This window comes from Drosophila mauritiana, chromosome 3L (assembly GCF_004382145.1).
Source record: "Drosophila mauritiana strain mau12 chromosome 3L, ASM438214v1, whole genome shotgun sequence".
In the NCBI taxonomy this organism is placed as follows: domain Eukaryota; kingdom Metazoa; phylum Arthropoda; class Insecta; order Diptera; family Drosophilidae; genus Drosophila; species Drosophila mauritiana.
The window spans coordinates 644,025-668,085 of record NC_046669.1 but is presented as its reverse complement, the minus strand read 5'-3'; the positions used below and the strand labels follow the sequence as shown (position 1 = coordinate 668,085).

The 24,061-nt window shown below is 46.7% G+C and overlaps 4 protein-coding genes across 6 annotated transcripts; all 4 read left to right on the top strand.

Annotated features, from left to right (window-relative positions):
* Positions 1-402: 402 nt before the first annotated feature.
* Positions 403-2,499, top strand: LOC117139921 (retinoid-inducible serine carboxypeptidase). Of its 2 annotated transcripts, none has more exons than XM_033302604.1 (4): positions 403-546; positions 1,069-1,860; positions 1,914-2,099; positions 2,155-2,499. In XM_033302604.1, exons 1-4 carry the CDS (start codon positions 480-482, stop codon positions 2,448-2,450), a joined length of 1,341 nt encoding a protein of 446 aa, XP_033158495.1. In that variant the 5' UTR covers positions 403-479; the 3' UTR covers positions 2,451-2,499. The 2 variants fall into 2 exon arrangements, with proteins under 2 accessions (XP_033158495.1, XP_033158494.1); XM_033302603.1 differs by having other exon boundaries at positions 1,066-1,860.
* Positions 2,500-2,845: 346 nt separating this feature from the next.
* On the top strand, positions 2,846-5,521 carry LOC117139917. Its single transcript, XM_033302599.1, has 2 exons — positions 2,846-3,403; positions 3,714-5,521. The coding sequence occupies exons 1-2, from the start codon at positions 3,284-3,286 to the stop codon at positions 5,337-5,339; spliced, it is 1,746 nt and encodes a 581-aa protein (XP_033158490.1). The 5' UTR covers positions 2,846-3,283; the 3' UTR covers positions 5,340-5,521.
* Positions 5,522-6,064: 543 nt separating this feature from the next.
* On the top strand, positions 6,065-7,848 carry LOC117139927. 2 transcript variants are annotated; one of them, XM_033302612.1, is made up of 4 exons: positions 6,065-6,189; positions 6,285-6,621; positions 6,688-7,101; positions 7,163-7,848. In XM_033302612.1, exons 3-4 carry the CDS (start codon positions 6,688-6,690, stop codon positions 7,613-7,615), a joined length of 867 nt encoding a protein of 288 aa, XP_033158503.1. In that variant the 5' UTR covers positions 6,065-6,189; positions 6,285-6,621; the 3' UTR covers positions 7,616-7,848. The 2 variants fall into 2 exon arrangements, with proteins under 2 accessions (XP_033158503.1, XP_033158502.1); XM_033302611.1 differs by having other exon boundaries at positions 6,282-6,621.
* A 325-nt stretch (positions 7,849-8,173) lies between these two features.
* Positions 8,174-10,808, top strand: LOC117139916. Its single transcript, XM_033302598.1, has 3 exons — positions 8,174-8,328; positions 8,381-8,570; positions 8,640-10,808. The coding sequence occupies exons 2-3, from the start codon at positions 8,536-8,538 to the stop codon at positions 10,654-10,656; spliced, it is 2,052 nt and encodes a 683-aa protein (XP_033158489.1). The 5' UTR covers positions 8,174-8,328; positions 8,381-8,535; the 3' UTR covers positions 10,657-10,808.
* Positions 10,809-24,061: the final 13,253 nt, after the last annotated feature.

Below are 24,061 nucleotides of genomic sequence, written 5' to 3'. Positions count from 1 at the left end.
CATAGCTCTTTACTGAATCAATCAAAGAATGTTGATGATTTAAGAAGAGTTTTTAGGAGACATTTTAGTTATCTTTCACGCATGTCACGTAGGATGAACTGCAAGTGAAACCGAAAAATAATAGGAAAAGCCCTCGGAAAACCCACTCAAGATAGCAAAGTGCAATCTTTGCGATGATTTTGGGGCTTCATAGGCTCTATCTCTATCTAAATATATGACACAAAGATTTGCCAAATCGGACAAGTGACAAGCACAGATTGACCAAAAAGCCGCGTCACCGTCCAGCGAAGGGCCATAAATACTCTGCAAACACAGTTCCCCTGCCCGCAGATTACGAATTCCAGGTGTGTCAGGTGCTGGCCGTTGCTATTTTACCTTCGATGTTTGAGAGCAACCAGCGATCAATTGGCGGTGGAACTGCCAAGTGTGCGGTTGTCTCGATCGGTGTCTCTTGGAATTGGAACTGAAACTGGTGCACCATGGCTGGACGCGCTATCATCGCTCTTTTGGCCCTACTGGGAATTGCCGGCTTGGGTTCTGTTGACGGTGAGAAGCGTGATTTGTATTCCAATGAGGGGTGCTAATCAGCGAGAAAGTGTTCCACAACAAACAGGCCAACAGAACTATCAGTTACAAACTTGTTAACCTTATTTTATATCCGTAGATTGAAATACTTATGAATCGATTTGGGACAGATCTTATTAACATTGTAAAAAGATTTAGTAACCAACCACTATGCGGTTTGTTCCCATGAGATGGCAAGACTTTATTAAGACAATACAATCAACTACCATATCTACACTATCTATAACAATTAATCTTATCTAAATGGCTACTCGTGCAGCCGTTTAATATACTTAAAGGCCAGATTACTGAAGTGTTCCCCAGAAATCAGGGGCTATCATGAAAGTGCGTTTATGCGCTCATAAATTACAAAGTCAAAAAGCTTTGTATATTACTAACTATTAATCGAATGGTTCATAATAGGTGCTGCATAGTGAAATTGACTTAAAACAAAGAGTGAAAGAATCAAAAATATATATAAGCTATAATTGAATATATTAGCAGCACGCAAGGGCTATGGACCCAGTGATCAGGATTGGGGATTTGTGGATGTCAGGACTGGCGCCCACATGTTCTACTGGCTGTACTACACCACCGCCAATGTCTCCAGTTACACGGAGCGCCCACTGGCCATTTGGCTTCAAGGAGGTCCAGGTGCCTCCTCAACGGGATACGGAAACTTTGAGGAGTTGGGTCCTCTAAAGCTCGATGGCAGCTACCGCGACTGGACTTGGGTCAAGGACATGAACGTAATGTTCATCGACAACCCCGTGGGCAGTGGCTTCAGCTACGTGGATGGATCTTCCTACTACACGACCAACAATAAGCAGATCGCCCTGGACCTCGTTGAGCTGATGAAGGGCTTCTACACGAACCACCCGGAATTCAAGACTGTGCCGCTACACATCTTCTGCGAGAGTTACGGCGGAAAGATGGCCCCGGAGTTCGCCTTGGAGTTGGAGTACGCCATCAAGCGAGGAGAGATCGAGAGCAACTTTGTTTCGGTGGCCTTGGGAGATCCCTGGACCTCGCCCATCGACTCTGTGCTCTCGTGGGCTCCCTTCCTGCTGCAGTTGGGAATCGTCGATCAGGATGGGCATGACAAGATTGAAGCTTCGGCGCTGAAGACTAAGGACTATGTTGACCGCGAGAAGTGGACACAGGCCACTTTGCAGTGGAGCTCCACCCAGTCGGTGGTGCTGCGCGAGTCCAAGGGAGTGGACTTCTATAACGTGGAGACCCCAACCCTGGGTGATCAGTACAGGTTGATGTCCAGAGCTGCCATGACCCCGGAGGGTAAGATCCGTTGCGTAATTTATCGAGCTGATTCTCACCAACCACTTATCCAGAGGTCATGTATCGCACCCTCGTGAAATTCGACGTGGATGAGGACCGTGACAAGTTGCTGGAGGATCTAATGCTTGGACCCGTGACCGAGGCCCTCGGAATCAACACCGGAGTGAAGTGGGGCGCCCAGAGCGGCACCACCTTCACCAAGCTGATGGGCGATTTCATGAAGCCAGCTGTGGATATTGGTATGTGTCAACAGTCTGGGTGCTACCTCTAATTATAGCCTAATGACACTTTTAGTGGGTGAACTGCTGAGCAACACCACCGTAAAAGTGGGCGTGTTCTCCGGAGGACTGGACCTGATTTGTGCCACTCCGGGTGCCGTCAACTGGATCGAGGCCATGGAATGGTCATCCAAGCCTTCTTACCAGGTTGCTCCGCGCGTGGGAATCACCGTGGATCGAGTTCTCGAGGGTTACGAAAAAACCTATGGCAACTTTAGCATGTTTTGGGTCAACCGGGCTGGTCACATGGTTCCTGCCGATAATCCCGCGGCCATGTCGCACATCCTGCGACACTTCACCAAATTCGGTTAAACGAATTAGCTGGAGAAAAGCTTAAAATAAAGATTATTTTCGAAATGTATGGACTTGTGCAAATTATTGGGGTTGTATTGTCTACAATTGGTGGTTGACATACTTTTGATTAATTTAAATCAAATATTGATTATAATTCGCAAAAACTTGATAGTTACATTTGAGATCTTGTGAAATCAATTCATTCTTAAACTGAAAACAACAAATGTTCCCTTTAATCTCACTCCACTTAAAAAGCGATCGCCTGCAGAGTTGCCACATGGCGAAAGTAACAGTAAAGTTGTCGCATGCGCAGTTGCACCCTCTCAGCTGCTCACACGCACACACACTCTGGCACACGCCGACTTCCCTTCCGTTCTAGTTGCCCACGTTGCGCATGCGAGAGCGAGAGAGGGAGCGAGCAGAGAATGAAAAACTGCGCGAGATAACGCGGCAGCTATTTTTGTATGGGTCGTCGTCTAGTTCGCACGGACATCGGAAAATACGCAAGGTGCAGTGCACGGCCAGTTGGAAAATCACAATCAGCTTACAAATCAAGTGCCTAGGAAGAGAAAACAAAAGCGAATAGAGCCAAAGCACATGAAAAGGCCAAAGAAAAGCGAGAAAAGCAATGACGAAACGATTTGACAGTCAACGCGCATAATCGTAGCCATCGCACACACACAGCCGCACGGACACACACACACACACCGGCGGGCGGCAGTGTGAGTGAGAGAGCAGAAAGGGTGCAAGGGGCGGGCGAAATTGAGTGGGCGCAGCAGCAGCAACAACAAAAGCAAACAAGACGAAAACAAACGGCAATTGCCGTGTAAATTGCACGGAAAGTAAAAACAATGCGGATACGGGAAAAACGCAAGTTGCAGAGGGAGCTGAGGGTGGAGAAGCGCGGGGAGAGGGAGAAAAAGGAGCACAAGGAGGCCTCCAAAACGCAGGACAACAACAACAAGGCGAAGGTAAGTGGCCACAGTCAAGCCTCGCAAAGTGTTTCCACCCCATATCACTCCTCAAAGAACACGAGTGTAAATGACTTGATCCAGGCGTTTTATTTTATTTATATTCCATGAAATGTCGCCTCTTTTAACTGTTGCTTTTCTTAACAGAACTAAATATGCTATAACGAAAGCCCTTCTGTTGCTTTGAGTACATTTTTAATATTCAGAGGGAGCACTGTATCCCTACATTCATGGTGGCATTACTTTGCACGATTTCAACTGTTACAATAAAACGCGCTAATAACAGCACTCTTTTTCCCTTCGTCGTTAGGCCACTGACACGGAGGTTCTCACACCAGCTCCTGCGCCTGCGCCTGCTCCACCAGCAGCACCCACTTCGACTGCATCCCCCACACCCAGTAGCACGCACACCCCCAGCCTGCCGGCCGCCGAGAAGGTGGCCTTCGACAATCGCATCAAGCGCAAGAATGTCCTGGCCCTCAACGAAAAGGTGGCTGCTCTGCGGGAATACGATCGGCTGCCGGTTTATAAGCACGTGGGCCGGCTGTTCAACTGCAGCCCAGATCAGATCAAGCGGATCGTGCAGCAGCGCGCGGAGATTCTGAACGCGTGGGATCAGCGAACTCGCAGGAGCCAGGACGCCAAGACCATGGAGACGAAGACCGTCAGGGTCTCGATGTTGGGCAGGGCCGTGTACGATTGGATACGCCGCATGATGTACTACAAGGACTTCATCATCTCCGACGGACTCATCCAGAAGATGGCGCTGCAGTTCAAGAGCTCCATGAACCTGGCACATTTCTTTCCGCACCAGGAGTGGTGCGACAAGTTCCGACGCACCTACAACATCCAACACAGCGACACCAAACTGCTGAAGATAGGCTACACGCAGGGCTACTCGGTGCAGATCAAGGACATCGTCAAGGACGTCATGTCGGAAAGCATGCCAGAAAGTGGGTCTCGGAACGACGAGGAGGGCGAAGAAGAGGTCAGCTTGGGCAGCCCGCTGAGCAGCCATCCCCGCAGCTGTGCAGAAGACGAGGATGACGAGGTGGATGTCGACGGTGGCGGTGTTAGCGGCGAGGATGATCTGGAGGAGGAGCCTGATGTCAAGCCCTCACTGAGCGAACTGAATTTTGCCAGGGCTCTGAAGCCCTTGCCGCCTCTAGTTAGACTGCCCCTCCAAGCTAACACACCGCCAGGCACCTCTCAAAAAGTTCTCCTGGCCACACCCATTGTTCCGACGCAAGCGGGCGGACAGCCCATGACCATGACCATCATACCACTGGCCACGCTCGCTCAGAGCATCACCAAAATTCCTGCCCCACAGCAGCAGGACAAAGGACCGGTGGTACCGCCGCCCAAACTAGAGATCAAGCTGGAAAAGGAAATCAAAGTGGAGCCCAAGGACCCGGAAGAGCTCTCGGCAAAGCAGCCAGAGGCGGAGCTCCAGGAGTACGATTGCCGAGCACAAAGGGAAAAGGATCTTGAAATTCCGCCTACGGTGCACATAAAAGTGGAGCCAGAGGCTGAGCTGGAATCGGAACTGGACCAAGATCCAGCGGATCTCGATGAAGACGCGAACAATGGTCGCTCCAGTGTCACCTCGCTGGCCGAGGTTCTGGCGGCCAATGTGGAGGACGAGATGGAGTACATCGAGCAGATGCGGCAGCGAAAGGTGAGCTCGCCTGCGGCCGTCGAAAAGTCGCTGAATCCTCGCCAGGGCACCAAACGTCGCCATGAGTCCGCCCAAGATGATAACAACAATGGGGGATCCGGTCAAGAATGTGGGTCCAGTGTCATCAGCTGCGCCGATGCACGCAAGTACCTAAAGCTCCTCGAGGAGTTTGCTCTGTACAAGGAGAACTACCGCCTGATTGGGCTGATCACACGAGCCGACGAAGTGATGCGCGAAATGGATGACAATGTGCCGTAGAATGCTCCAAACGGTGAGCGCTACATGGAGGAGAACGAACAGGAGGAGGAATAGCTGCAGCCAAAGAGCGTAACCTTTGCAAACTGATGCATCTAGAAGATGCATTCGGTCGAATGCAATCAATCATTAGGTCTAAGGTGAAAATAATTTGTATTCGAACCAAATAAACGCAATCAAACCAAGTTTCTAATGCTGTAGTTTTAAATATTGTAATGAATGAGCTAATGATATTTATTACGATGTGAATTGTCAATTGCTCTGTTGGGACTATTTCATCTACATTTCGTATTTCCTGCCTTGATGCTCTGGTTTTTACTCCTGGTAAAAGTGTGCCCGACTGTAACCCTATTATTTTGAACTACGTCGTATGTTATTACAGCTACATGTTTCCACACATTCACGCCAGAACAAAAAGTCGGCTAAATATACGCGCTGATTGTTTTTTTTTCGAAGTGCGCATGTCTGCCCTTAGTTGAGCTTCTTCTTCTTTTTTCGCCGGGCGGGAGGTCACCCACTACCGCTACTCACGCACACACGCTAGCGAACCAGAAGAGGGAAAGAGACAAAGCGCACGTAAATGAAAATAACGGAACAAAGAGGTCAATCATTGAATTCAATCTTGTTAAAGAGAGAATTTCCCTGCTTCAGAGTGTATTTTAAATATGTCCCCGATCAGTGTGAAATTTTAGAGAGCGAGTTAAAAATAAAATCAGATTTAGCTGATTTCCTTATGCCGACAATCTTGATTGCGGCTAAAACGGGCAAGTGCGCAGGTCTGCCCTTAGTTAAAGTCTGAATAAGTGCTGCTTTCCTCTCTCGCACACACGTGCATCTAAATTGCGGCGGAGCTGTAAGTCATTGTTTGTAAATACTCCATACAATTAAAACCAATACAATAAAAAACGAACGAATTGCGGATTCTGTTTCGTTTTTGTTTTAAAGTAGTATGTGGGAATAAAATGATTTATTGCGCATTTCCACACGCACACATGCACATGCCCATCGGGTCAGTCGGCTAATCAATCACTCAATCGAGACACATGCACACACACCCGTCCGTTTCGGCTCTGCATCAATTCAGTTTGTGATTGTCGCTTGAGGAGAGCATAACGCCGGTCGCCAGGTGGTGGAAATAAGTTTATACATATATGGACATCCAGATCCAGAGCAACTACACCAATCAGTGGGAGTATGTGAAGTGTTTACCAACACTAGACGCTAGAAGTGGCAACTCTGGCCAACTGTAATCAACAACAGCTGATTGGCTTGGACAACAGAAAAGGTAAATATTTATGTTTACATGCCAATATGTCAATTAAATGTGTCTTTGTAAATGCCTTGCTGGAAGATGGCAGCTGCACTGCCAGATCGGTTTAGTGCGGGCAAACGGCAGTTCTGGCGCGAGTTTCTGGCTCTTTATCAGGGAATGCCGGAGCTGTGGGACGTCCACCACCTCAATTACCGGAACAAGGAGCTGCGGAACCGGGCGTACGAGTTGCTGGAGAGGAAACTACGGGAGATACAGCCGAACGCTACGCGCACAGAAGTGGGCAGGCGCATCAACATATTTCGCACCAATTACAGGCGGGAGCAGATGCGAATCCTCAAACAGAAGGAGTTGGGGCTGCACTCCGACCTCTGTAAGCCGACGCTCTGGTTCTACGACTACATGGGCTTTCTCCTGACCCAGGAGACCTTCCAGCACAGGACCAGAAAAGGTCGGGGCGGCAGACAAAAGCCCGATTTTCGCAGGGAAAAGGATGTAAGAACGCAATTTTCAATGATTGAATGATTCTTCAACAAATAAATGATTTATCTCTTAGGACAAATACACCTTGAAAAATCCAGATCTCAACACGGAAAGCGTTTGTGATTGGCCGATCAAGGATGACAACGCTTTCAACTACCAGTCCGAACCCACTGCTCCGCAATCCGAGGAGGGTTCCCTGCTCAGTCCAAAATTGGAGATAATAGATTCGGAAGAAGGGCAGTGTGAAATCAAAGAGGAAAATTGTTTGGGAAATTCATTGGAAACAAAGGAACCCACATCCTCGATTCAAACAGATCCAGAGAACGAACGAGGAACTGCACCCATGCAACTCAGCGAGTCCTCCGAAGTACTGGCCAGATCCTGGGCTATCCAGTACGAGGAAATGTCCCCCACGCAACGGATTCTAGCACGAAAGGCCATAGCAGACATCCTGTTTGAGGGATGCATGGGCAACCTGCGAGTGAACCGCGGCGAACAACAGAACACCGTGTCAAATCATTTCTAAACCCAAGATTACTACTATTACGTCATAGGATACTCCTGCATTTGTCACTACACGACTTATTGAGCATCTCATTGAAGTTTTCGAAAACACAGAACTATGCATACTGCTCTAAAGAAAGTTCGAAACCACTCAGGCCATAATATGATGAACGAGGCATTGCAAACTAGAGAACTAGAATTTAAGAACTACAAATACAATTAAGAATACAGTTTGAATATATCAACTAAACAGCATATAAATGTCTCTTTGTACAAAAAATTTCATCCTCGTATTTAAATTTCCCGCCCAAACACAACAGGGTTGGAAATCGACGAAGCAATAAAATGTAGAGATGAGTATTTTGTTGTGCGAACACGAACACCCAATGTGGTAATAATTTATTGTAATATTATTTACAATATATGGAACTCGGATTTAAAATGTCTGCATTTTATTTTTACGTTATATTTTAGATGTGTCTCTTTAAGTTTTAGGTATGTTTGGTTCTTGTTTACCCGAGCTATCGGGTGTACAATCCACCATCTAATTGTCACGCACACATCTCTCCTCCTCTAATATTATTTTTCTATCGTATCTGGTTAAAGTGGATAAAATAAGTTTCGGCGTTACCTGAATTCGGTCAAGTGCTGAGCAGGCGCTGTTTCTTAAAAAGCATTTGCTCCTTCGATTTTGAAGGAGTAAACATCGTAGGCCATAAACTAATGCGATCTGTGGTAAGTGGTATGTCAATGTTCTATACTCGGCTACAGTCTACATTCCACTTAGACTTCTAAGACGGACCTTAAAAACACAGTGAGACTTCTTAGGATCCCCATTGCATTCCTGGCGAAACTACAAAACGAATAACGCTTATCAATAATATAAATATCTGTGATGCAGCAATTGCAAATTCTCTCCTAATCTACCAAAAACTATCCATAATGCAAAGGTGCAGTGAACTGGGCAAGAATTTAGAGTGAGTAGCAGTCACTATTACTTGTTAACATTCTACACATCTCGAATCATCAATTCAATTCAATCGCAGGACCTGGCAGCTCTTACTTCGCTTTGATCGGAACAACCTGAAGGTGAAGAAGGGCCCAAACGGACACTATTTGGATAGCGAATGTCGGGATGAGCTGCGCAAGTCGATACCTGCGAAGTCATTCCAGGAACAGATGAGCAGGGTAGCTAAATGGCTGAAACGGCTGGACGAGGTGAACGATATTGGGAGCCCTGAAGCGAAATCTCAGCAGGACAACGAAAAGCAATCCGAGTTACCAGCTAAGAACCAAGCGAAACGGAAAGTACTAGCCAACCCATCAGTCGTGGACCTTTGCAGCGATGAAGAAGATGAGAAATCAGTTGTTCGCTTTCTTGATAAGGAGACCCTGGACGCCGAATCAGTTATATCCAATTCCTCGCTTATGGTCCTTGACGATGAGCTGGGCGAGGTCAATCTGAAGGACTATGCTGATCACCTCGATGGAAAATTGGATGAAGCGTCTTTGAGGAAGCGAAATCTCCGGGAGGAGGATAACACATCTCTTAACGCCAATAAACAGACATCGATAAAAGAGTTCCTGACTTCCAAAAAATCTAAGCAAGACCAAACTATATCTTTTGCCTCCCGGCACTGTTTGAAAACGTATGTCAGACGACCAAAGATATCAAGTAATACAAGTGGCGAATCAGGCCAGGTACTTAGAGAGCTAAACGTCACAGATGGTACCACATATAACATCTCCTTCAAGGAGAAATCATCCGACCTCATAGTTATGGTTGACCAAGAAGTCGCGGCTATCAATGAAGAAACCCGCGAATTTTTTATAATTAAGAATCGAAAACCGAAATCCCCAACAGATGGGGAGCCTAACCAAAGTGATAACAAGAAAGAGGTATCAAATTCCGACGACTTGATCGAGAAAGATGATTCACCCTGTGATCCCTTAGCAAGTTTAGATATTAATGTTCAAAGTAAGTCTCACCCAGAAGTGCCTTCTGAAATTCATGGAGAGGCGATGAAAAATATAAACATATTGAACGAATCACAAAAGAAAGTAGGAGCAAAGGACATTCCGCTCCCGAAGGGCATACTTTCAACTGACCGAGAGGCTCATAAAGAAAATAACCCGGATACGGGTATAACACCAGAAGTTCCTCCCCAATCCCCAATAAATGCGAACCGATTTCGTAGTGACCTGGTTTCCTTCCCAGAGAATATGATTCGGGTTCGCACTGACCTCTTGCAGGAGCAAGTGGATCGTGCACCTGTCAATGAGTTATTGAACACAGCTGGCCCGTCTGATCCTTCCGAGGCACTGAGAACTGGTGAAAAGCGAAGGTTGTCACCGCAACCGTCAGGAAAACAGTGCAATAGTCACGGGCAGACGAAAAGGACAGCCGTGGATGGCTATAATCCCACATCAGTGGCAGCCTCTACATATTCACCGAATATTCCGAAGGACGCTGCACCAGCATTTAACTACAGCTATCAAGTAAATAAGCCACCACCACCCGCTCCAGCCACATCATCCAGCTATCCGGCGACTGTTCCCTATAATGCTTCTCCAGTTTCCTCTTCCCAACCCTCTGGTCTGCTGCCCACACCAGTATTAAACGGCGGATATTCACGGGCTATCTCTTCTACTGTAACCAGCTCACGCTATCCAGTGGATCCGCGACCAGCCAATTCGTATTGGTGCCCTCCAGCTAATCCGGTGGTTACTCCGGCCAGTACCACCAGCTCCAGTTACCAAAGACAAAACCCTGTGCGTGCTGTATGGGCTAGTGATTATCAACCAATATTGCCAAAAATTTCATTACTAGATACGCCACCCCAAAATATTCCTGGGCGTCCTGTTCCCTCAGCTGCAATTAATAATGCGCCTACAGGATGCAATCCTCGCACCGACTCGACCAACATCATGGACATGCTAGAACAGGTGAAGATGTTTGCCTACGGTCAAGAAAATACGGAGGCTTTCCACCTCAACCAGCTAAGCCACAGTCTTCAGACGGGAGCCGCACCTAGATTCCAAGCTCCCCGGCGAAATGTTTGAGTATTGAACCACATTGCAAACGACGACCTCATCTCGAATATTTGTTTCTTGCCTAGTTTTAGGCCTTTGTTAAATACGCAAGATAGAAAATATGATAGAAAATATCAATAAAATCATAGTAATACAATATTACGAATTCTGGCAGCTGAAAAGTTTTATATTTTTACTGGCACTAATAGGGACTTACAATGATGTATTGTTTTTTTCTTTCAATCCTGAGAGAAGTGACTTGTGAATGAGTCAAACATCTGTGGTCAGTAGTGCTGCATCTGCAGCCCATAACATTCATCTGATGATGAGCTTACTCCCCTTCATGGAAGATACTACCCCACCTTGTGTTGGGTATACCCCACCTGAATTAAGCCTACAGCTGCACTGAAACTGATAAATATTAATTTAATGTATAACAAATAAGTTCAGGAATTAAGTTCCCATACAAGTTACTAAGCTCCAAGTAACAGGACTCATTCTGCAAATTAAATTATGCCTGATTTCCTGGTAAGAATTAACCACTATATCCGTGACCGCTGCTGTAGGCCCGCAATTAAGCTAGACAAGGACGGGGAAGAATTCAAATCACTGCAAGATGCCGATTGAGCCTGGTTCCGATGGTTCTGAGCTGTTGTAGCACTTTGCACCTGTCGTCCGCCCAGCGCAAGTGAAAACTCAAGCGCAGCTTTAATTGATACAACAACCGCAGTGGAAACCCAGTTCTGGGCGAGATGGGGTGATGGGATGCTGGCATTCTGGGCAGCAGTTGCAGTTGCACGTGTTGCCCGCAAACTAGTCGCGGCAAAAATGCTGTAAGAAATGCAAGGCAGCTGCCGCTAAAAAGCGGGGGGCTCATGGGCCACGATGCTTGGGACCCCACAATCGAAAGAATCAGAAGGGAAAAGCGCCCTTGGAGGGGCCGAGTCCTAAATGGGCATTGAAATTAAATGCAGCTGCTTTATTGACGCTGCAGCTTGGTTCGGCATCATCGTGTGTATAGAGATGCCTACTTGGCCGTTTCCACATTTATCTATGATTCAATATCTATAAGGTATACCATTTCACTTACTTCTTGTGTGTAGTTTTGAATATTTAATAATTTAAGGAAGAGGAATGCGCCCCATAAAAGGGAATTATGTACGGAATATTTTAGTTTAGCTTGAAATATAGTTAATTAATATAACTTTTTTTTTAAGAAGCAAGTGTCATTTTAATTAGTATAGAAACACACTTAATTGTTAAGTATATTTCAAGTCATCTCTGAATGGATAGGATGCGATAAGCGTTGGAGCGGATCGGGAGGCCTGGCCTGGCCAAAACCGTGGATATGCCACAAACGCTGCCCCAGTGGGCGTGCGGTGGGCGTGGCAGTGCAGAAACGGAGTAAAATACCCGCGGTGGTCGCCGATTTTCTCCACTTGGTGGGCGCCAGCAATCTGCAACAGCAGCAATCTGCAGCAAAAACATCAACGGCAACAATCTGCAGCAGCAACAGGCACACAAACAATGTGCAACACGGCGCCTTTGCCTTTTTGGGACATTTAATGGGAGTTGCCGTTGCCTTTTTTGGTGCAACGAAATCAAGCAACAAAAATCTTTTTATCGCTCGATGCTTCTCTGCTCTTCCCCTTCGGATGATGATGATATCGTTTGTTTGTTTGTTTGTTGCCCGTTTGTTGGTTTATTCGCCAGCCAATGCAGTTGCATTAAAGTAAACGCTTTTTGAAGTGCCTATCTGGGCGAAAGGAGCCGCATTTGGGCCTTAACAGCGGCTCAAATGATCGCAATTTGGCCAAAACCAGCGCCCAGCCCTCTGGAAATGATTCGATTATGAATTCGACTGCATCAAGATAATCGGTAGATATATAACATCATCAGTTGGCCAGCTCAAGCGTAAAAGCACTTGGATATATGACTACTTTTTCCAAATTAGTCGTGCTTATTTAATCTGTATTTCCAGACAGCCTTTTGTCGAGCCCAAAAGTGGGTAAACAGTGGAACAATAACCAATGGCAGTTCCCACAAACTGCGGCACGCGTCGGACACGAAAACCACCCCGTAATCAGAGGCGCATCCAGCGGATTGCAGGTGCGACCACAGTGCGAGGTGGCGGTCACATAGGGGTGGGAACTCCATTAGATCTGGGCTCTGGACAGTCGGTTGCTTCTCAGCGCGTCGCGAGAATCGGGAATCCGGGGAGTCACACGAGAACCGAAACAGTTGCTCATGTTGGGAATGGAAATGAAGTGGGAATGGGAAATCGAGCCCAGAGTGAGGGTGGGATTCTTGTGTCGTGTGAACTTTGGCGAGGAATTATTTGCCCACCAACAAGAGGAAGATTCTCCAGAGCATAGGAACCCGGTGCGGGCACCAGGAGAAGTGCTCGAATTCAAATTAAGTTGGAGCAGATATTCTCAGGAGGTGTGTCTGACTTAATGTGGGAAACAGACCCAGAATGGTATGGGAAGGTATGGGAAGAATTCCTCAGATTTTCGGGCTCCTCTCGGGCTGCGCTGGCCAGCAATTACACGATCAAAAATTCTCCTCGCACTTTTTGCCGCATTTTCAATTCGGAAATGTCTCAGGTGCTGGTTCGCATGACCGAAGTGTGGGACTGAGAACTGATTCGGATGGGTATGAGCACATATAGATTTGCTATCCTGCCTGCATCTTAATGAATTGCCGGCCATTTGGTGCCGCGCTGCTAAACGAGCATTACCTATTAAGCCCGGGCCATGAGCCCCATAAAAGTTGACAAGAGCAGCTGGAAATTCAAAAATCCACAGCCAGAATTTCGCGTTAATGATGGGACAACCGAAAAAAGGATACGGCGCCTTTTGATTCTCGGCATATTTTCTGCTCAGCACGGCGTCGATTGTTCCTTTTTTTTTTGATTTTTTTGCCGAAACTTTTATGAGCGAATGCGTAAGCCGAAAAGTGGAGCTTTCGACGACACCTTTTAAGCGCGCCAATCGAATCAGTGTTTTAACACGAGAATACCATTTCCAAAACGAGCTAATTAACGACTCCCGAAATAAAAAATATAAATAACAATATATAAAAAGACAGCCAGAAATTCTACGAATACCCCGCGGGCAGCTGCAAACGGAGAATTGGGCAAATGGAATTCATATTCGTTTGATTCCATTTCGCCATCCTGCGAAAGTGAAACCGCAGCAGGTGACCGCCATCATCATTTTTTGCCAACAAGTTTTGGCAATTTGAAAATCTCTGCGCTAATTACTGACGACTGGACTTGGGAATCGGGGACATGCAGCTGCCTGGGAATCGGACTCCGGATTGGGAACGAAACTGGGACCCAAACAGGGACCTTGTTGCCTAATTGAACCCATCAATTCGGAGTTAATGAAGTGGCAGCCGGTCCAGAAAATGTCGCTGTGCATTTTCAGCTCCAGCGACGCTGCAATTCATGAGGCATCTCTCTTTTTCGGCCGATAACGGGGCATAAAACACATTCGCCAACTGGGAGGAGAGCTTCCTGTACAGCAGCCACTGGCTACCGTGGCGGCCGTTTAAGTAGCTGGTTAATTGGCCATGAGCCATCGCCATCCCCATCCACCAAGTGCAACTACCTTCGCCTCAGCCCCTCGATTATGCAACTTCATTAATAACTGAGATAGCCAGATTTTCTTTGGCCAACTGCCGTTTGTCATAGATAAATTTACAGAGAAAGAAAACAGGGCCTTAGACCATTACCAAGCACACAAAAAGCACAACTTGTTGAATTAACATATCATCTATTCGAACTAAGATATTTTTCGCGTGCATGTGGAATCTGCAGTCGCAGCTAGGAGGCTGTTTTATGGGAGGAGAGCCTCTATCGACGGTGCAGTGACTAATGATATGTTGACAACAGCCAACAGGTAGTTGCAAAATTTTGACTTTTGCTTATCGTCGAGGTGCGAGACATTATACGTGCATAAATGTGCAGAAGGAGGAGGATGGTGAATGGAGGCTGCTGACTGAGAGCCCCATCTGCCACAGCTTCATTTGCGAAATCTCCCGTTTACGATGATCATTTACCGCCTCGCAATTACTCATTGTTATCAGCTCCCAAGCGGGGATCTTTATTTAAAGAAGCTTTTCTGGTAGTCATCCCAGCCCATCACGGATCATCGATCATCATTTACGAGGACTATCAGTTAAGTGGAAGGGAACAATCTTTAAATGGCAACGAGAAATGAATAAGAATATTTATCAACATATTTTAGAACTTTTAAGATTAAAGTTTGGATGATTTGTGCCTAAATAATATGGACTTACTTCAGCATAGTAACATTAACGAAGAGAGGGTTCTCTCTAAAATAAAATATCAGTTCATTTTGTTTCCCCTTCTGTGTAGCATTTGTTTCCCCTCTTCCGTTTCCAGGAGAACTGCACTTACGTTCCCACGGAGACTTTTTACGCCAGGCAGCACCCCTTAAAAACCCCTCAACCCAAAACCCACCACCTTATAACTGCCAGCTTACCCCTTAACCCCTCCATGGAAACAACTTCCACGCAGAGCTTCCCCTGAATTTCCCCTAAGTTTCTCCTCACTGAGCATGCGCGACCGTTTCCCCAGCTGAGGAAACTTCCCCAACTGGCTGAGATTCCCCACCTTGGCGATCCATTGGAGAATTGCTCCCACTCTCTCTCTCTCCTTCGTAAGATCGGCTCTTTGGCAATGTTGGAGCAGCAAACGAATTGGGTTCGTATTCATGCGGAAATGATCGCACTGACCTTTCTGCAAATCGATGCTGGCTGCATTCTGCATTTTCCAGACAAATTCATCTGCATTTTGGGGTTTCAGATTTTAAGGGCAACACCAATTAGGGAAATTAAAAAAAATAATTAATCCTGCTAAGTAGGATTTCCTACCCATTCAACCACATTTCATGCCCATAATCTCAGCGGCAGGAGTAGAAATCATCGACGGACGACCTTTTGATCTGCTTTGTTGCACTCAGTCAATACAATTATTATTGATTTGCGCTGGCTTTCGCGGGCTTGGCTTTATTAGGGCGCTCCAAGGTGAACCTGAACCTGCTCCTCGCATCCCGAACTTTGGCTGAGCCGAAACCTGAATCTTAACCCCAACCTGAAGCTGAACCTGAACCTCAGCGCTGCCCATGGCGTGCAATTTGCGTCTACGTGTCCGAGATTTGTAGTTGCAATCAGTTTGAACTGTCGAGAAGGAACCCGCCAACCTGGGTACCCGTGGAGCCACTATTACGTGCCGGGGCCAGGTTCAATCTCCATCTCGTACTTCTGACTTGGGCCGCTCTTGGACTCCAATTTAGGTTCAATAACTGTGAAACAATCAGTGGCCGGCAGATGGGGTAAAAGTCAAATATTGGCCATCATTTCGATGCGGCGTATTTGGTAGAGTAGGGGAAATCAAATGTATTTGAATATTTTATAATGATTTTATTTCGCAGTGCATAATCTCTTTGACAACTCCTCTTTGAATAGTATTTATCCTGGCATAATCTACATCTTCAATGTGTTCATCTGGTCATCCGTTATGACCACGATTACTCACTTCCATCGAGAGGGCTTTAATCCCGCAGTCACGGCGATCGGCCGAATTACTTTATTAAAGGCCTTCCACGACCATGTTGGACTTCAGCTTTGGCTAAATGGCATTTTAATCAAAATTGTCGGCCGGGGGCCTTGGCCAGCATTAATGCGCTGCATTATGGCCGTGGCAGCAAATTAAAGCCGCCTAAATGTTAAACAATTTGCACTCGGGCTCGGGTGCATTAGTCAGCGAGCCAGGGAGCCAGGGAGATGGCCGAAAAGCGCTGTCTGTCTGCAAGCAACCCGGTTTTGGCCGACGATCTTGGTCAAGTGGTTGGATCGCCTGGCTCACCGTCTCCCTGGCTGGCTGGTTGAGTGACCAAAGCCGGGTCTTCTCTAGTCTAGTTAACTTAATTTCAACGTCACGTCGTCACAGTTGGCCGTCACCGTGCTCGTCGTTCTGGTACTCGCAGTCGGATTTGTATGCTCTAACTGCCATTTTTGCGTCTGCTTCTAATATTACTCGATTTCGAGGTCATGGGAAAAAGCATATTCAGTTGACCGCACAATTTCAACTGAAATGGGGAACTAGCTAACTAACTAACTTGGGGATTATTAATTTATGGCCCAATTTCAGATATATTATTACAAACTAGTAATATGAGAAACAACCCAATATAATTAAACTTTTTATACCATTCAACATAAACAGTTACATAATACAATTTAATTTGTTAACTCAAGATGGTTTCACACCTGAGCATTTAGTGCTGCCCGACAAACTTGACCCAATTGGAGCCTCGTCGTTCCCGGGAATGTTTCTCCAAAGAGCTGAGGGCCACTTGGCGATCGCCGGTGGGCAATGCCAAACAATATCAGCTTAATGACTCAATTCCGTTTAATTGAACACCGGGCTGGGCAATTACACAAGACATTTAGTGGCTGTAATGCGACCACTTGACTCGTTTCGTTTCGTTTCGATTCGCTGTCGTCTGGCGTTTCCACATAATTAAAAGGCCGGATTCTAATTACCGCCCCCCCGCGCAGTGGGGAAATGTGTCAGAAGGCATTTAGTGGGGCATTCGTTTATGCAAATGCCACAACAAAAATAACGCCCAGCTGCAAACTCGGGTGTGCGCATGACAAACGACTTGAACTTGCGACTGGCGGGCAAAAGACACAGAATCATAATAAAAACGAAAATGAAATTCGCAAAATTTAATAAAGTTTGTCGGCCGCCATAAATTGCGTTAAGCGTTTACCATTTACATACATGTGTGCGACATGCTGAGAAGTCTCGAAGGTGAACAGCACGCAGAAACTCACAAGCTCAGAAAAACGGCAGCCCAGAGTCAAGTTTGTGCCTTAAGTCTTTCGATTTTTGTCAAGTTTGCGCCTTGAGTCTTTCGTTTTTTTTGGCACAGTGCGTTCGCATTTGCATTTGACTGCAGCAGCCATTTTTTAATTGATATTTAATTGCGGGCACACAATTAAACGCAAATAAAATTATATAGTTTTTTAATGCCCGCAGCTGCAAATTGAACGCAAATGTAATTTGATTTTATTTTATTTCACTATTTACATATGAACTTAACGGGCTACTTAAGTTTTTATTGAAGCCCGAGAGCAGCTGTCGTAGGCAGACAATGAACGGCGAAAAGGTGGCAAGCTTTTGAGAGCAGATGCGGCAAAGTGGCTGCCATCGGTGGTACCCATCTGGTCTAGTCCCGAGTCCCATCTTTTGTCCTGGAAACCCTTGTCTAACACTCATCAAGTTCAATTGAAGTTCTCACGTTCGCATTTGTTGGGCTAATTGGAGTGGGGATCTCTTTCTGTTCAGAGTTTTTCCAGTGAAACAGGAAACGCACTCAAAGAGCTTTGGATTCTAGTGTGGGAATCCATGGGATTCATTTGATGATTGCCTGGCAAATGGACGCGGCAAAAAACCAAGACCAAAGCTTACAGACTGTTTAAACCCTCTGATTGAGACAAACTGATCGAAATTTGTCTTGTCGGTAGCCTAAAGTCGGCTATTGGCGTTGGCGGGGCTTTGAATTGATCTCAAATTGGCTTGAAATGGGGATCAAGTCGATTGAAAATTATAGTTAATTTAAGCCAAAGGATTCAAAGTTTTGTAAAAGGAGAAATCAAACAATGTTAATCTGCTATTTATTTGTTGCGAGTTCTAGTGAAACGACTATCCTGCTCCTTCGCCCTTGACCATGGCTCTAAATTAGTGTCTTTCGGTAAACTATTCCTGCTTATCTGCTTGTCTATATCAACATATCGGCCGCTATCTGGCCATTCGGCCATTTGGCCATTTGGCTGCCTGCCCGCGGCCTAACTGGCCGGCAACATTGAACTCGACAAGCAAAAGCAAGGATTTTGTTGCGTCTGCAACTTTCTTGGCGTCTGCAACCCACGGCCAAGATTTGGCGCCATTGAAATTGAACAACATGCAAAGCAAGGCTGTTGAGAAAAAAACCAAGGAAAAGCCCCCACTGAACAAGGAGAACTCGAACTGGGGCTGCGCAGCAGACCACGCACCTCAACCTCAAGCTCAGCTTCAGATTCAGATTCGCATTCGGATGCAGGCCCGATCCGAGATTCAGCCCAGACATTCGTGGGGTTTTGTTTGCCAACAGACAACAGGCGCAAACGGGGGCATTGAATGCTTTATTTGGTAGTGGAAACGATTTGCCAGCTTGGTGCCAAGTTATGCGTCGCCCATGGCTGCGAAAAAAGAAATAGTAAAGCAGAAAAATGGGCAAGACAACAGGCGCCCAGCTGCACTCGGCACTCGAATTTCCGTCTATTGAACTTTCGGCCGGGAACACCGTGTCAGCAGCATTCGATTAACTTTAATTTGGGCCGCAAATCGCAGATGCTGCTGCTGCTGCTGCTGCTGCTGTTGCTGCTGTGCTGGTTCGTGTTGCTGATGGGCAGATGTTGCTGCGTTTGTCATCGCTGCGACAACAGCAACTTGCAACATGGCTGTCAGGCTTTTTGGACAGCGGCAACTGCAGCAGGGACACTGAGCATCAAACGGTGCCGCGTTTGCTTCCGCCATCATTAATAATCCCAATGGCCATATGCTGATATACTGAGGTAGTGCAGCACTGATGCTACCAATACCAGATACTGCTGCTCTTGTTCTTGTTCTGATGTTGCCTGATCTTGTTGCTGTCATTTCGCTGGGACTTTTAATTTATTTATGGTTCGGCCTTTGCCGCATTCAACTGCCAATGGCAACTGGCCAATCTGGATGGGATGTAACTGGGCATCGGGGATCCGCCAGCTTGCAGCATCCAGTGTCGAGTGTCCCCCTAAATGGCAATTAAGCAAACAATTTATAGCGAAAATGTTCGATTTAATTAATGTTTGGGCTGCACGCAGAAATTAGCAAACACATGTGCCATTCGGCTGGAAAAGCTGGGAAGGCAGGCACCTCGCTGATGGAGAGCCACCAAGTGGTACTTCTTGGGCAGAAGTTACAGGCCATAAACACGCCAAAATTTCGAGTCGACAGCGCCAGCAATTTAAATAAAACTTTTGCTTAATTGCATCGCATGTGACTGCAACTGGGCTGCAACTCTCCGTTTGCGATCGTTAATTTAAATTGAACACATTTAGGACATGGACTTGGAACTCGCATCTCGGACTGGGACTGGAAGTAGAAGTGGAACTGGGATTGGGATTGCCTGCCGATGGGTGCTTTAATTGCCATCGAACCCGGAGCTCTCTGCAGATGTTGGCCCCTCGAGCCGCGGCTAAACGATTTCGTTTAATGCAAGTGCCCATCATTTTGGGCCTTTCCACGTGCTGAAAGTGATTTCCTCTGCCTGCCCGCCGGACATTTTGGTTATGGCGAACCGGCAATTAAGGCTCCTTTCGGCTCACCTTCCTTTTCGAAAGTGGGGAGTGGGGCAGGAGTCCCTTGCCTAATGACTTTTTAATTGGCCGCTTCGATCGGAGGCGCAGGCAAATGTCCATGCCCAAATAGACCAGAGGATAACTGGTAATTCGAGTCGCAATTGAGCCATCAGATGACGATGTGTCCGGTAATCCGAGACGCCTCCATCTAAGCTCCGATTCGCACTTGGCAGCGATTCGTGTCAGCTGCATCATTAATGTCTCAATTCACGGCCGTAAAAAGCAAAATAAACAAAGAACAGAAGCTGCAGCCTGAAACGGTAGCCAAAAATCGAGGCCACTCGAGTTACAAGTGGCACGCTCTTAACTTGATTTTAAGAGTTACTTTCAGGTGATTTACTAGGAGTCCCAGATCGTATTTTAATTTGGCGACCGAAGTTGACTTGGTTATGGCATGTTTTCAAGTTTCTCTCCCTGAAATCATTTTGTCTTAATTCTTTGCATTCACCCGGCCACAACTAATCACTCATTATAATCCCTGCCCAAAAACTCATTTTTCTTTGGGCCAACCCGAAATAACGTTATTTATTTCCCCAATTTCAGCTCATCAATTCCTGCCAACAGAGTTACATCTTCATGTGGCAGAGGCAGCCGGACAAATGATGAGTATTCCTCTGGCCCCGAGTTCAGCTCCAGAAATCAGAAATTAAAGCGGGACACGCAAGGTAAGAAATTCAATTAAGGATCTGTCGTTCTGGGGGCTTTGACATAACTTAGATGCGGCTGGCTCCCACTCGAAATTCGGAATTGGCCTGGCCAGGCACCGCAGCAGGGTGTGGCGCCTATAAAGGACATGGACATGGGCTGGGACTGGGACACGGAACATGGTCATCGGATGGAGGAGGCGAGCGCAGCGGGCTTGTGCATTTTAATGCCTCCGACGGTGGCATCGATGTCGGTATCGGGAGGAGCCAGGGATTGGATCGGATCGGTTCGGATCGGATCGGGTCGTATTGGTCTGTCTGGGACTGGTTGTTTATGCTGGTGTTATTTTCATTGCAAACAAATGATGAGGAACACGCAAACGCACTCAGACGGTCCTTCGTCTGCTGGGCCACAGGAAAAGAGGCCCCGGGGTCTCAAATTGAAATCACAATGAGTTGAGGACTTCTGAAGTCCGACTGGCAGGCACATAAATTTCATCGCAGAACGAAATTCGAGCAAAATTATTGGATGATTTTTATGGTCACTTAAAGTGGGTTTTATGTGGCCCAGGAGGCAGTGAGCAGTGCACATAAAAATAAATGGAAAAGCGCAAGAACATTCTGCCTGCCCGTGATTAAAAATATATTTTAAAATTCTGCTCAAATCGATTGCATCTCAATTTTTGGCCGTTCGCTCTCCTCATTTTAATTTCATGTTAAGAATTCTTTATGCGCCCCGCGCAAAAAGGGATAAAATATTTACAGTTTATTAAGGCTGATTGAAATTTATGCGGCACCGCCGAAAAGCCACAAAATGAGCCGAAATTCCATCAGAGTGCTAATGCGTGTTTGATGCTGCTTGCAGGTGTTGAGGCAACTGCGTTTTTTATGATAAGATAGCACCCCAGACGATCGACCCAAAATCGGTGGATTTTTTAATGAGCCAGAAGGCACTGTTCTGGGGTGCCCAGCATGGAGGATCCGCCAGCATTCCACTCAGCAAAAAATCAAAACGATTGGCAAAGATATCAGCTACACTCAGAATTCACTACGCCGCTATCAAAAATTATTATGGGAATTTCTCAAGATTTTTCTGTCGCAAATCGATTAGATAGATGTGCTCTGTGACATGATTCACTAGTTAAGAGGTGAAAATCAAGAGTAAATAGATTTTTTTCCTGTTTATATCATACATGAATTCTGGCTGGAACTTATCGCTCAAAGCCGTTGGAATTATGCGAGCAACTCCTTAAAAGACCAACTCTTGGCAATATGTGCTGGGGATCGGGTTGCGAGCCGCCGCCTGGTGATTGACCAAGTCGTGACTTGGCCTCCCACGTCCCGCCAACTTTTCCACTCCTCTCGGCAAATTGAGTTTGCACTGGGAGCCTTTGTTTGCCAGCCTGCTAGACAAGTGCGTGGGCCAGGCTGAAACCCCAGTCTCAACCGCAGCTGCCTCCAAAAGGGTCGCCAGTCTGGATCCCCATCCCCAAGTCGCTTCGCCATTCCCGGCTTGGGGTTCCAGGTCCCACTGGCGACATCTGTGATCCTCGGCAGACTCGCCTTTTTAAGGCAATCGAGCCGACAGGCCCCACACACTTCCCCTTGTCTTCGAGGGCTCCATGGTTCCATATTGAGGTCCAGCTGCACTCCTCCACTTTCGGGTCTTAGAACTAGTGGTACAACTTACTATGTTATATTGATTTCATATATGGTATATCCTAATACCCCTTTGATTCAAACCACAAATCTTTTTCTTCTTCTATATTATTGAATATATATATTGAATATATAATAATCTATAATATTATTGAAATTGTATTTAAAAAGTTAAAGCACTTAATAAGAGTCACCTCTTTAGTCACCGCTCTAGTCACTTGCTAGTTGCAACCATCTCTAATAGTTGCCGCGGAAAATGTTCTGGTTCGTTTCATTTATGGCTGCTATGATGTCTGTGCGATCGTTGCGTGTTTTTCCAACTTGTGAGCTGGTGAGCTGGTCATAGTGGCAGGATGGGTGTGGAGTGCTGCTCTGGGGAGTGGGCGTGGCCGTGAGGGGGCGCTGGATTAAGGTGGAATCTGCGTGGGCCGACTGCAGGTGTTCCCACAGACTGATGGGCGCCATTAGCAGACGCGGTGTGGGCGCCGCGGAACGCCCATTTCAATGAAAAGGCGCCAGGAAAAGCGCAGCGGTAATCTTTGATGCGAATTCCTTCGCGGCCTCGTCTCTCGCCAGTATGCAAATTACCCGCGACGGGAACTTGGCGACACTCGGTGACACATAAAACGCAGTTAAAGGTTGGACACTAACTGCTTGTCCAACTGTCGTCGGTCCAAGTGGATTGGAGTTGGAGTGCAGTGGTATGCCATGTGCAATGTCAAAGGGGAGACACACAATTACGCTAATGGGACACCAATGGCAAATTAATTAGCCGCAGTCAACGAGAGCAAGCGGCTGCAGCGAACTGCACAATCAGTTCCAGCAGCTCTGACAGCAGCGAGAAAAATATGTCGGAAAATCGGAAATAATCAGCAGTAATGAAGTACTAAAAAGATGTATGTGATTTGCACTCAGAATGTGTATATACCTTTTATAGGTCCCAAGTGCACAAGCACCAGACCCCCAGGAAGATATCCCTCCAGTGGTTCGCCGAGTTGAAGCTCCATGCTCCATGCATTTCCCGGGGCAACATGATTGCCGGGTAGGCCGTTGCAGAAGGCATCTACTGATCAAGTTTAATTGGCAGTGAATCGGGCAATCGGGCCCGGACAGGTGTCGATCACAAAGGCGCACTTGATCTCCTTGCCCAGGTGTAATTGGATAGATTCGGTAGCCGTTTGTGGGACCGCCTTTCCGATTGCTAATCGAGCCAGGTTCGAATTGCTGGCGCCGCGGCAACATGTAGATTTCGTTGTAAGCCGAGAGCAATAACAATAATGTCCATAATTACACACAGAGCGCAGCCAAAGTCAATGGACAAGCGGCGACAACAATGCCAACAGCAACAGCAGCAACATGTACGGCAGCAACAATGGCCAGGTTCTTATCGCTTACAACTTGTTTCGATTCCGCTGACCAACTATGGTCAACGCGCCTAATTTGGCCAACTCGGAGGCATTGTTGTTGCCGATTGTTTAATTGCCGCGTATGCGGCGCCATAAATGCCTCACAAAAGGCTGCACACCGAACCGGAGGAAGTCGCAGGAAATTGGAGTAGCAGAAGCCTGCGATCCGTAATTGCGGAGGACCAATTGATGGCATCGAACGGATCCAGAACCATGTCCCTGGCCAAGTCTGGTAACTAATGATGGGCC

What these genes read in the sequence shown, in the direction of transcription:
- LOC117139921 (XM_033302603.1), top strand. Translation starts at nt 480, where the DNA reads ATGGCTGGACGCGCTATCATCGCTCTTTTGGCCCTACTGGGAATTGCC. An exon ending in CGGCTTGGGTTCTGTTGACG is followed by an intron (nt 547 to 1,065) that starts GTGAGAAGCGTG and finishes TGAATATATTAG; the next exon opens with CAGCACGCAAGGGCTATGGA. An exon ending in AGCTGCCATGACCCCGGAGG is followed by an intron (nt 1,861 to 1,913) that starts GTAAGATCCGTT and finishes CCACTTATCCAG; the next exon opens with AGGTCATGTATCGCACCCTC.
- LOC117139917 (XM_033302599.1), top strand. Translation starts at nt 3,284, where the DNA reads ATGCGGATACGGGAAAAACGCAAGTTGCAGAGGGAGCTGAGGGTGGAG. An exon ending in ACAACAACAACAAGGCGAAG is followed by an intron (nt 3,404 to 3,713) that starts GTAAGTGGCCAC and finishes CTTCGTCGTTAG; the next exon opens with GCCACTGACACGGAGGTTCT.
- LOC117139927 (XM_033302612.1), top strand. Translation starts at nt 6,688, where the DNA reads ATGGCAGCTGCACTGCCAGATCGGTTTAGTGCGGGCAAACGGCAGTTC. An exon ending in ATTTTCGCAGGGAAAAGGAT is followed by an intron (nt 7,102 to 7,162) that starts GTAAGAACGCAA and finishes TTTATCTCTTAG; the next exon opens with GACAAATACACCTTGAAAAA.
- LOC117139916 (XM_033302598.1), top strand. Translation starts at nt 8,536, where the DNA reads ATGCAAAGGTGCAGTGAACTGGGCAAGAATTTAGA. An exon ending in GAACTGGGCAAGAATTTAGA is followed by an intron (nt 8,571 to 8,639) that starts GTGAGTAGCAGT and finishes ATTCAATCGCAG; the next exon opens with GACCTGGCAGCTCTTACTTC.